Raw genomic sequence first — 12967 nt, 5'->3', positions numbered from 1 at the left:
CAATTTAAAAACAAAAAAGCCAGCGCCAGACGCTAAAGGTGACAAGACAGACTTTATTTAGACTACTGCAGTAAGGGAAAGAGGCTAGAGTATTAACTGAGCTCAACTCCAACTAAGACAAAGGTGGCAGGCTTTTAAGGGACAACAGACAGGGAAGAAAGAGGGATTCTGGGGAGGTGATAAAGAGACTAGAGGCTATGTGGAAGTGGACAATTGCAGAAGGGAGTATACGGAGAATTACTGAAACCGCTCTGGCAAGGTGGGCTGCGACCATGTACAATTCACTGTTTGACAGCGTTGCATTTTCTTAAGCTTGGCAGCTAGAGTCACCTTTAGGGACACAGCCTAGTGTAGGTGGAAGCCAGGCTAAAGTCTGATCAAGTCTCATACCAAAGTGTTAGGAAGGTCCTTTGTGTTGTGTGGGAATTCAGCAGGTCACATAATGTGTTAAGGATTCACTTAATTTAGCCCCGTTTCACATTCCGAAAGATGAACATGTTATTTGAAATATTTCTATTATTATGATAAAAACCATCTAGCTGTTGAAACACTCTATGTATTTTTCTCTGGACATGATCATATAGATCTAGAAACTGTTGGACTTCCTAGATATAAAGTAGCATTTTACTATCAGGAATAAGAGAAACCAAGTTTTCAACAAATTCAGTGGTGTAAATGAACTATCAGCTGAAGTAATAATTACTGTATAATTTTTTCAAAACTAGTGTTTATAAACAAAAGTTATGTCCCATAAAGTTATTTGTAAATTATCTATTATAATTTTTACAACATAAGAAAAATTACATTTGTTTCATCATAGACATAAAATTAGGTATGTTTATGTCTATGATGAAACAAATGTATTTTGTTCTAGACATTAAATTGTATATTTTTATGTTTCCCTCAGAATTTTAACATCGCATTTGTATAGATATCCACTCTTCAGAATATAACTGAGAGCCTATCAAAAAGAAATGCTAGGGTCTCTACACAAAGCATCATACCCTGTACTCCGAAAAGAACATCACCAAACCTCAGTCATACTTTTGACTGAATTCTAACAATATTACATATTCATTTAGCAGCTTACTTTAACGTAGACAATGCTAAGAGCATCCTACTTTCAGAGCAAAGTCATCAATGCTGATGCTGATGGCTCTCAGTCATAAAGAAAAACAAAGTTTTAATTAGTAATCTCCATATATAAACAAGGAAATGAGTGAACTTGAAGCTTTAAGGTCCAAGTTACTTTTTTAAATAAATAAAGTCTGAGAGCTTTAAAACTTTAGTTACCTAGAAAATGAGTCTATGTGGAAGTAAATTCCTTTGTGTTGACTAAAGGGCATGCTTCTCTAAAATGCTTTTGAAATCTAATAATCAAGTATTTGCTAGAATATAGAGAATAGTATTTAAAATAAATAAAATAACCTTTATCATTGCTTTTGTTATAATTTACCTTAAAGTAATAATGAACATTTATATTTTATAATTCACTGACTTTTCATTTGAAGCATATAGTATTTTGGTATTTCCTTTAACTTTTATTTTCATTTTATTTGCATGTGGAATTACTAATTTATCTCAAGGTTTTACAAAGATGACTACTGTCAAGAGAAAAAAATGTATTTAATGAATACCCAGTTTTTCTTTATTCAGCCAGTCATTGGACTGACCACTTACTGATTAATTTGTTCATTCAATAAATAAATATTGAGCACATATTATGAACTATGCACTGTTCTAATAATTTTAAAAAAAGACCACTATGACTACTATGGTTCTTTGAGAAAAATACACAAGTAGACAGACCCACAGTGATTCTGAACTGAATACCGTATTTGGAGCTACTTACTCCCACACTATTGGGTATGGTCACATAATCTCTGAGGCATAGAGTGTAAATAGGTCTGTAGGTCTTTCTATATTAGGATATAATAGTTCTATTTGGAGGCACTGAACAATTCATGGGAAAGAAAGATTTAGTTTGGAGAGGGTAGAATTTGTGCATCACATTATACTAATTATGGTATGTTTCAGTACATTGACTAAAACTATCAAACTATATAGCATTATAATCTATTTTGAGTTAAAATGTTTAGAAAAAATAAAATGTAACTAATTCACAAGGCTCTAACATTTTTTGAGTAGCATCCAAGTTTCACGATAATTTTTTTGAAAAATACATTCTTGCCCGGGAGAACACCACTGCTACTCAATGAAGCAGAATCCTTACTTTTACCAAGTGTCCCCTACAAAGTGCAGTTGGTAGAGAGGCACACACTGAGCTCTCATCCCTCCTCTGTGCCTTTCTTTACTCATTCACTTTTCTCTACCTAAAACGTTCCCCTCAACTTTTCAAATTCCCACCGATTAAAATCCTACCTCTGAAAGGTTCACCCCAAATACCAACCATCTTCTTCAGGACGACTTCTTTACTACTGAAACATATGGCAACATATTTTATCTCTAATATAGTGCTTAATATATTTTCTTTGTATTGCAAGTCCATAAATTATTCCTATCCTTTTCCTTCCCAGTTTTAGAATTCCTTGAGGGTAAAGGCTGTGTCTTGTTTGTTTTTGCATCCTTCATAGCGAGAGCTTTCACATGCCCTGGTGCTTAATATGTGCCAGCAGCATTAATTTACTCAAATACTCTCAAGGATTTATTTACATATTCATGTTCTGTTTATCTAGGAGAGGATAATAGGATTTTGCATTTATTTATTTTTTACATCTATCTTCTCCCTCTATATATCATTTTATTAAACAATTTTTAATTTCTTCCTCCTATTATGTCTATGAAAAAATATTTAAGAAGAAAGTTACCATCCGTAGCAATAGCTTTTTTATTATAATAACCAAAAAAGAGTAGTCTTGGTCTAATATAATGTCTAGGGAGAAAATAGGTCTGATTCTTCTCTTCTAGAGAAGGATAAGAGGCATAAACTGGGGGAAATTCTTAATGGCCACACCCTCAGACTGACAACTCTATGACTCATCAAAACACAATGCTTGTCCTACAAGTTAAAAGAAAAACTAATTTACATAAAAATTGTGACATCTGGGTTATTTCCAGTTAGAGTTCATTAGTTTGCAAAAACCCTCCCCATTACTATGGTGATGCTGCGTCATTAGGTAGAACTTCCCAGTTCATAAGAGCTGAATTTGTCACAATTACTTCTGTAATGTTGATGGTCAAACTTTATTATTTAAGTTTTCAAATATAATTCAAAATAAACATCATATATTGCTATTTACTTAGAGGAATTTGCTTAAAATTAGCTTTTTCTATTATGTTCTTTAAAAAGTCATTTTTTTAGATAAAATACTTTCTAATTGCCAAAACCCTTAGTGTCTGTACAAGGTGGTTCATAACTTGAGTCTGACTTAACTCCCCAGTCTTATTTCTCACAACTTGCTGCCTTGTTTCACTTTCCTCTAGGAGGTTGTCCTTCAGTTGGTATTCCATTTTGCATCAGAGTATACATGTATAGAACTCTAAGTTATTAATTCAACAACTGTCCAACTTTTGGAGCCTCTCTCCAAAAATACTTTTATAGGCAAACTTTATCATCCTCACCAAAGAACAGAAAACACTGGAGAGATTCTTTATGAAAAATAGACAAGTGTTCCTCTGAAAGTCACTCACATACTCACAGATATTTATAATAAAGGCAAGTTATTGTTCATTACCCAGGAAATTATCCAATTATGACTTACTGACATATGGTATATCTAAAAGTTTATTTTCAGACTTCAAAAGGACCTTAAATCATCTAGGTCTTCCTCTTGTCTATTTTGAAGCACAATGAACCATTTCAAGGTAGCCTTAACTGGATGCAGAGAAGGAAAAATGGTTAATTAATTGATGAATATCGAGTTCCAATTTTGTGCAAAGCAGAAAGAAACCCAAGGGTATCTGAGCTAAATGTGATCTACTTTGTGCAATACCCCCTCAGAAATAATGAGTCAAGGATTTGGTAACATTTGTGGTATCAGAACATTTTTGCTTTTGCCAACTCAGTCTGGACTATACCTTAATCCAACTACTTATTGTTCATCTTCAAAAACTTTTATTCTTTGCTGAAATCAGACTTTCTTCTCTTTTAATTTTAACAATTTCCAGTTACAAAACCATATATAGGGAACACCTTATAATTTACTGATAGTACTTACTTGCCTCTTTGGCAGGCAATGCATACAGAAGCCTAAATATTTCGCCCCAGATTCCTATCACCTGCCTTGCTCTATGTCCTCCACTTGTGATATAAATAAGTATATTAAAGTATATTAGATTTCCTTCTCTGAAACTCAGACATCATCCTCTATGGCATGTCAACATCCTTGGGAGGAAAAGCACATTAGGTTGTTAAAGATTATTATCCTGATGAGTCATTCTGTCAGTTGGTTCTCCAGCAAGATCCTCTTGTGAAAATGGGAAGGAAGAGGGAGATATGATGCAGAGGAAAAATAGTCAGAAATGGAGAGCCAAAGAGTCTGAAAGTGAAAGGCTTAGCTGTTGGGCCCATCATTACTGACCTATGATAACTTTATCACCTTGTGTGAGTTATAAAACCTCAGTATCCTCCACTTTTTCATCTGTAATTGAGAATAGTCACACCTCCTTTGAGGATTGTTGTGAGAATTAAAGAAATAAACTACAAGAAAGTACTTTTTTAAATGTGTAAATAGTGTGTCTGTGTTTGTACCTTGAGGGCAACTGCCAGCATAAGGGAAAAGCATGTTAAAAGTACAGATACTGTCTCCCTCACTCTTCACAACCTTTCCTCCTTTGAGCTTGCCACAGGAGATCTGTCTCACTCCATTAAAGAGGAAGTGTGCTGTGTTAGGTCAGAAGATACAGGATACAAGAACAGAATGGTCCACAGCATGTAGTTCTGGTACAAGTCTTTCTGGTGATGTCAGCTTTGCACTGGGGGCACTCAGGCACTTCTATTGGCCTCTACATGGCTTGTCAACTAGTGAAGGAAGGAAAGAAGGTGTCTGTGTCTTAAGAACAAGACACTCTTTCCCTCAGGGAAGAGTATAAACACACAATTTGTTGACCATATTTAGGACGGTGATCTTATGATAGGTAATACATGATAAATGATAAATTATACCAACTTTCAGATTGTATGGGCTAAACCAGTGAGAATTTGCATGTTCTGTTTAGGATTTACATAGCTTGCTGAAGAAGAAGCTTCAAACTAGAACTGTTGGAGGAATACTTTCCTCTAATAGTAATTAAGGAGACACTAAGCTCTAGGCAAGTTCTAATTATTTTATATGTACTAAGGAGACACTAAGCTCTAGGCAAGTTCTAATTATTTTATATGTACTATCTTATTTAATCCTCACAAAACTATGTGGGAGGTACTAATATGCTGCCCATTTGACAAGTGACTTCTTCCGTGGTCATTCACCAATAAATGCAAAGCCAGGATTCAAATACACACAGTATGGATTCAGAGGCCTTTGATAATCACGATGCTGCCGCTCTACCCTGAGAACGCTTTCTCCAGAGTTCTAAAATAAGTAGACCTAGTATCTGAGGTCTCCCTAACCTAAACCAGGTAGTCATTTTGAATAGAGAGTTTACCTACCAACTTTTCAGAGAAAATTATATTTAAATGCACCAACCAAAACTTGTGTATTAGGGGAAGAAGTCTCTTGTCTATCAGTTCCTAAATCCCTTAGTGTTCCATTCTTTCTAGAAAAAAAAAAAATTTAAACTTCTGATGGATTTTCTCCCAATTTAAAGTAGTGATTCTGCTGTTTTAGAGACAATGTGGGTATTGGGATTAGCCCCTCTGTATCTCAGAATGTCAACACATTTACCAAAAATATATTTATCAGTTAAATATAGCCAAGAGATTTGGCTTATCTAAGTATTCCACAAAGAAGAAATAGCTTACCACTGTTTTTACAGATTGAAATAAATCTGACATATTACTGACATATGCTACAGATTTAATTTAATACCATAGTACAGATGTGTGCTCTGATAAGTTTTCGTGAAATCTAGCCTAAGATGAGTAGCATTGTTTCCATACTTACGGGGTTGAAAATGCAGAGTTAGCAAAGGAAGCATTTTAATTAAAACAATATTTTTCTTTATATGCTCAGAGTAAAATGCAGAGGAATTCATCTAGAGATCTACTATTTGTTTCCATGTAGTTATTTTGCTTTTAGGCACATTGTAAGAGGTTGGGGTTCTGTTTTTCCAATTTTAAAAAAACTTTTGATTTTGGAACCATCAAAAATATTAATACTCTCTGCTGATTTTTTTTTCTTTCTGCTAAATTTATGTGACTCTTTAAGTTTACCCTTTTTTAATTCTGTGTTTCAGGTATCCTGGAGATAACTTCTGTGGAAATTGGAGTTGTTGCCGTCAAAGCCATTAACAGCAACTACTATTTAGCAATGAACAAGAAGGGGAAACTCTATGGCTCAGTAAGTAGTCTGCTTTTATTTTCAAAATCCACTTCAGTAAATTATTACCACAGTTTTGCAATCTTTCCCCCAGACACTGAATGGCTTTGTTATCATTCTATTGCTGGTAAACAGAACCACAGTGGGCTGGTAACCAGAGTTTCGAGGGCTGGCAAGGCAGCTCTTCCAACTCTGTAATCTCATTTGTTGTTCACCCATTAGTGCACCACACAGGCTGTTGCTGGCATTCCTCAGTCAGTGTTCTGAACGCTAATATTCTGAATGTACTGCGCTAACCAGTCAGACTCTCACGGAAGCATCTGGTCAGATTGTCATGGTTGCTGCAGACAACTTGGAGAAGAACCATTGAAAACAAAGATCTTAGACTGAGTAGAAAACCGTATACTGTGTGTGTGTTAAAAACAGCTGAAGATGAAACAGGGGCTTGAGTATTCTGTTTTGTTAAAATCTGGAGTAGGGAGACATCAAGAAATTAATCATTTTCTGTGCTGTTCAATCAACTCCAGAATTTTATTTACCTAAACAATAATCATTAATTCAGTTATGGAGCTGTTATCCAGCCAGTGCTTTGCGTATATACATCCCTGTGTTCCACAGCACGGATTAAGGAATGTCACTTTAAAATGTATAAATAAATGTATTTTGTTGATTGCTGTAAGGATGACTGCAGTGCCTGTCTGGAGCCAGCAGCTACCACACTTGAGTCTGTGTCAGAATCACTTGGTAGATTTATTAAAAAACACTCCCAGATTTTCTGACTAAGTCTGTAAAAATTTGCATTTCTAACGAGTTCCCAGGTTTTCCTAACATATAAGAATCATTGGAAATTAATTCCGTCATTGGCCTGGATATAGAATAGCCTTGTATTTCATTCATATCAGATCTGCTTATAATTGGGGCGTTAGGCATATTTTGAGTCAGTCCCTCTGGCTAGCGTAAATACTTTTTGGGTCAAGGGGTCAAAAAAATTTTCAGTAAGTGTTTCTATTATAAGTAGCTCTATTATTGAATCTGGAAGAGTAATGGACAATTTTTAAAAGTGGTTCCATTTGGGGATTCACAGCATATCACTTTTGAGGCTTTTTTTTTTTTTTCTTTAATGAACATGCCCAGATCCCTTCCCTCCTTAATTAGCTATATCAGAATTACTAGTAAGGGGTCCAGGTGTAAATCCTTTGAAGAGATACTGATACACAGTCAAAACCAATGCTTCAAGTAAAACCATCTAATAACAAATTTAGATTGAGAAAGAAAAGGCAAAAATTTTAATTGCAATAAAAGATTGAAATAATTTTTAATTGATAAAGTATACCTCTTTAAAAAGGTGGCATCAAATTAAAATGGGCAGCTCTCAAATGAACCTTGTCATAAAATATTTAATACTTTTCCTTCCATTTCTCTTCTTTTCTCTTCTTTCTATCCCAGCACAGCTCAATACAGTGCCTATGCTTCTAGTTGAGTGCCAAGAACTGTGAATTACATCTCTATTCCTAAAGTAGATGCTCAGTTGCTTTCTATCACGTTGTACTATTTTGATGATCTACAATGGCATTTATCAGATATTTCTCTCATTAATGTGTTGTTGACTGCCTTCTCCCAGTAGACGGTGAACTTCAAGAGGACAGGTTTTGCCTTGTCCCACACTATTTCTTCAGCACTTAGACCCATACAATAAACAGAGTAGTGCAATGCATTAACCTAACTACCTCCTCAAGGAGTTCAGCCCATCACAACCTACAAACTCCACTTTCAGTCTGTCTCAGAAAGAAGCTCATTCTCTAACCGTAGTGCACTGTTTTTGCAATTTTGCATTACCATTAGGAAGAGTAAAAAATGACAGCTTGTTCAAAATTAAAAATCTATTCAAATTCAGCATCCTACTCAGGACAGAATAGAACTAGGAACTTTGCATTTGAAGGGTATACCATCAAAATTCATGAGTACACATCTTATATAATTCTGTATATCAGGTGACAACTCTTGTAATTCTTATTTTTCTTTTATTTTCAGGTAATAACCATTGATTCCATAAGCCTTCTTGAAAATAGCATAATTAAGCATCTACTCTTACTTTTTTATACATAACTCTGTATCAAATATAAAGTCATCTAAAGTAACCTCAATCCATCCAGTCTCCAAACTATACCTTCTTTATTGAAATAAACATAACTATTCATGTAAGAAAAATCCTCTCTGCTTTGAAAACCATATAGTTTTAGGCAAACTAAGATGAATAAATAGAAAAAAGTAAACTCATATTATGGACTCAAATTCTTCCCTACTGCACAATTTTTTGTCACATTAAAATCATTACTTTAAGTAATTTACCTTTTCTTCTTCCTTTCAACCAAATAAACTTGAATGCTACATTTAAATATTCTTTATAGAAGAGAAGCACATAGGATAAATAAATTCCAGGAAACAAAGCTTAAACTGGTAACATTAACAGAAAATATACCTGCTTATTATGGTTCTAATGATGTTCAAAACTAGGATCGAGCCTGCAGAAACCTGGATATTTAAATGTACACACATTTAGGAGTTGGGAATCTAGTAGAAATGCCAAGAAGTCCCAAGGTGAGAGGAGCTGTTTGAACTGCCCGGTAGAGGTTTCAACTGAAAGATGCATACAATGTCCTTGGTTTGCATAGAGAAGTTAGACCCAGAAGAGCAAAAGCCCCAATTCCTCAGCCCCGTAAGAGCTTCAGTTTGAGTATAAGGGGAGGGGGATATCTCTGAAGCCAGAGTTTTGAGATCAGTGAGATACCTCCTTTTCATTACTAACTCCAAAGTGAAAACCTGGATTTATAAAAATGAATGAAATATCAATCTTTGTCATGAAAGATCCCCTTAAAAACACTTGGCCACTTGAAACAAAGCCAAAGGACTATGGCTACAGAGTGGAATTTCCCAGGATCAAAGTCTTCAGGCTTATACAATATAGACAGTACCGGTCACCATACTCATAATTTCTTTGACAAGGTAATTCATAAGGCAAGGTTGTTTCATGTTCTACTTTTCATTCATTCCTAGACCTCAGAGTAAAGCTTGTCTAAATTCCAAGTTATGGAAAATTGTAAATAATTTACAAAATTGAGAAATTCAGTATTTGCAAGAGAGGACGACATCCCTCACTTCAAGGGCCTCTTGGTTATCCCGAACCATTATGGTTTTGCTTTAAGTTCTGCTTTCTTATCAATATATGTGTATTTATTGTGGATTTATGGGAGGTAAAGTTTGCAAACATGATAAGCCCACCTGTTTTCCTGGAATTCTGCTTTTCCCGTGGAACTGTTCTTTACACTGAAAAAAAAAAGAAAAGGATTATAACAATTTTCTTTATCGTTGGCTCAACACAAATATTGTTAGTGGAATGTTTGTTTCTTAACAATCATTCTAGGTACTTAAACATCAGCTTTTTAAAAGGGCCCTAATATGTGGTTATAATGATCAATTAAAATAAATCATGTGCCTTCAAACGTAGAAACTGTTTTGTCCTTATGAGTTTTATTTACTCTTCTGTTGTCAGCGTTTTGTATTAAGTCCACAACTTACATACACACGGCAACAGCAAGTAAAACCCTGGAACTGGACTTCTCTGGGTGGTTTGTGAGAAATGGAATGAAATACCATCACCATGGGAATAAAAGATTTTGTTTTTTCCTTGCAGAAAGAATTTAACAATGACTGTAAGTTGAAGGAGAGGATAGAGGAAAACGGATACAATACCTATGCATCCTTTAACTGGCAGCACAATGGGAGGCAGATGTATGTGGCATTGAACGGAAAAGGAGCTCCCAGGAGAGGACAGAAAACACGAAGGAAAAACACCTCAGCTCATTTTCTTCCAATGGTGGTACACTCATAAAGGAAGGCATGTTTGTGGATGCAGTATAACCAAAGGCTCTTTTGCCAGGAATATTTGGTGTTCTTCTGAAGACAGTAGTCCAAAAGGCAAAGACACATGGCAGATGCCTGCTTGCTTGAAAGAAAGGAAGCTTTTGAAGGTTTTTGTACTCACTGCTGACATAGGATGTTCTCTTAATTAGTTCTGTGTCCTGCCTTGTAATCAAGATTATAGGCAGATCAAATTGGATGGAAGTTATTCCTAAGTGAACAATACTGTGGCTGAGTTTTTGGGTTAAGTTTTTGTTTATGTTTTTGTTTTTAATCTCTGAGATAGGAATTTAAAGGACACAGAACAATCTGTTGAATGATCTTCGGGAAAGTTATTTATGGAATACGAACTCATATCAAAGACTTTCATTGCTCATTCCAGCCTAATGAATCAATGAGCAGTAAGACACGCAAGCATTTACTGGAAAGCACTTGGATCATATCATATGCACAACCAAAGGAGCTTTGGGCGTGGCATCATGGAAGAATTGGATAGGATTAAAAAATATAAACACAGTAGTGTAAAACTGTTCTAACAAAACAAATAGTATGGTATGCTTGTGCATTCTGCCTTCATCCCTTTCTATTTCTTTCTAAGTTATTTATTTAATAGGATGTTAAATATCTTTTGGGGTTTTAAAGAGTATCCTCAGCAGCTGCCCTCTGATTTACCTTTCCTTTTTCTTCAGCACACCACATGCATGTTCATGACAAAGTGTTTTTAAAACTTGGCAAAACACTTCAAGAATAGGAGATGAGATCTGGGGAAAAAGTATGCGCGCCCCGTATGCTATCAGTTGACTTCATCTGCACTTCTGCCGTAAGAACCATCAACAGTGACCATGACAATGCTATGGCATGGCTTGAGAGAGAGATGTCTGCCATCATTTAAACGCATACATCACTCTTAAGGCTTCCTTTCCTAAGAAGTAGACCGGAAGGCCAAATTCTTTTCTTTCAATACATCAATGGGTCTCTAAGAATATACTAAAAGAGGAAAAATTAATTGTTAAATACATTTTAGTAGCCTAGACTCATTATTTGCTAATTTTTTGGCCATATGTCGCAGTGGCAAGTGATGAAGAGGCTGTCTGCATAAGTAAGAACCCTTTATAAGTCTCAAATAGTGCATCTCCCCTAAAAGGAACTATCAAAAGAATTTGGTATGAAGTGCAACCCTCCCAGGGGCTTAAACTGAGCAAATATATTCTGGTATATGTGTAACCATATACTGAAAACTGTTCAAGCTGTATGATCTAGTCTTTACAAAACCAAATAAAACTTATTTTCTGTAAATTTAAAGAGCTTTGGAAGGTTCCACAATGTAACCTTATTGAAATTCATTTTGTTAGAGCAGGTATAGAAAACAGTACATAAGAGTGTACCAGTCATCATCACATTGTATTCCACTAAATAAATACATAAGCCTTATTTGCAGTGTCTGTAGTGATTTTAAAAAGTGTAGAAAAATACTATTTGTTCTAAATACTTTAAGTGATAACTATAAGATTATATTGATGCTGCAGTTTTATTGTCATAGTTCTTGTTTTGAAAAGGTCTGTTTACTTTTATTGTTTGGACACAGTATTTTGGTACAAAGGAAAGATTCACTAAATGAGTCTTTTATGAAAGTTTAACCCCTAGAAAGACTGGTGTCTTGTGATTCTCTTATAACTTAATTGTGTTGATGCTTAACTAGCACTTCCAGTTAATCTGTTTCTTAATAAACTTTCCCATAAAGTAATCCCATAAAAGGTATGACCATATTTTTCTCATTCCTTAAAAAAGTTGAGATTTGAAAGAAAATGCATTTGATGCAGAGTGTTTTGGCTTTGGCTACAGTTGCATCTCATGGTACTTGGCTTCCAGCTTGCTTTTTGACAAATGGGATTCTAAAAATGTTTAATTTTGTGGTTGGAATCCATATGTTAAAACTGAATTGGTAACTGAGTCTGAGAGCTATAATGTAATACATTCCTATCAGAACTAGGTAACTTTGTTCTTTTATTTTAAAATAATAATTGCACCTGACACATGAACATGGACCACCCACAACCAAAATTCAGTGTTTGGTGAGACAAATATAGTATTAGGTGACCATGGTAACAGCAAACAGGGCACAAACTGGGTTCATATTTCACATAGCCACTTAGATTACCAAAGAGACTATGTGTAAACAGTCATCATTATAGTACTCAAGACACTAAAACAGCTTCTAGCAAAATGTATCAAAGCTTGCAGAAGCCAAAAATAGAAAACATCTCCCTCACCTCTCCCCCTGCCTCGCCCCCAAAACACACACATGGACAGAAATAAAGACAGAAACAGTTTGGTAAGGAGTAATGAAGTTCTCATGCATTTAAAAATGGCATCTTTGCTTGATATTGAGATAGAATTCTGGTCCCCTTTGCAGCTGGATCGCGCTACTGAAGGAAAAGCAGTTCCAGTCCTGAATGTTGTATGTTTTTTTAAAAAATCGTGATTTGGGGAGCTCTGCCGCTGTGGGAAGTGTGGCCCCTGGCCATAATGTGTCAGCCACAAATGTGTGTCCATCTGAGTGTTGCTTTCAAGGAGACGCCTCCTAAAGATAGAGATTCCCTCCCTCCTCCCAC

General features: G+C 35.4%; 1 protein-coding gene across 1 annotated transcript in view; it reads left to right on the top strand.

Annotated features, from left to right (window-relative positions):
* Positions 1-11128, top strand: part of FGF10 (fibroblast growth factor 10) — a 70526-nt gene extending 59398 nt beyond the window's left edge. Inside the window, exons 3-4 of the mRNA XM_031444759.2 lie at positions 6355-6458; positions 10129-11128. Of these exons, the coding sequence (XP_031300619.1) occupies positions 6355-6458; positions 10129-10326 (302 nt within the window). The 3' untranslated portion in view covers positions 10327-11128. The remainder of the gene's footprint in view (positions 1-6354; positions 6459-10128) is intronic.
* Positions 11129-12967: the final 1839 nt, after the last annotated feature.

The sequence above is a fragment of the Camelus dromedarius genome, chromosome 3 (assembly GCF_036321535.1).
Source record: "Camelus dromedarius isolate mCamDro1 chromosome 3, mCamDro1.pat, whole genome shotgun sequence".
Lineage (NCBI taxonomy): Eukaryota > Metazoa > Chordata > Mammalia > Artiodactyla > Camelidae > Camelus > Camelus dromedarius.
Note: the sequence above shows the minus strand (reverse complement) of the source record. Positions and strands in the feature narration are given on the sequence as shown.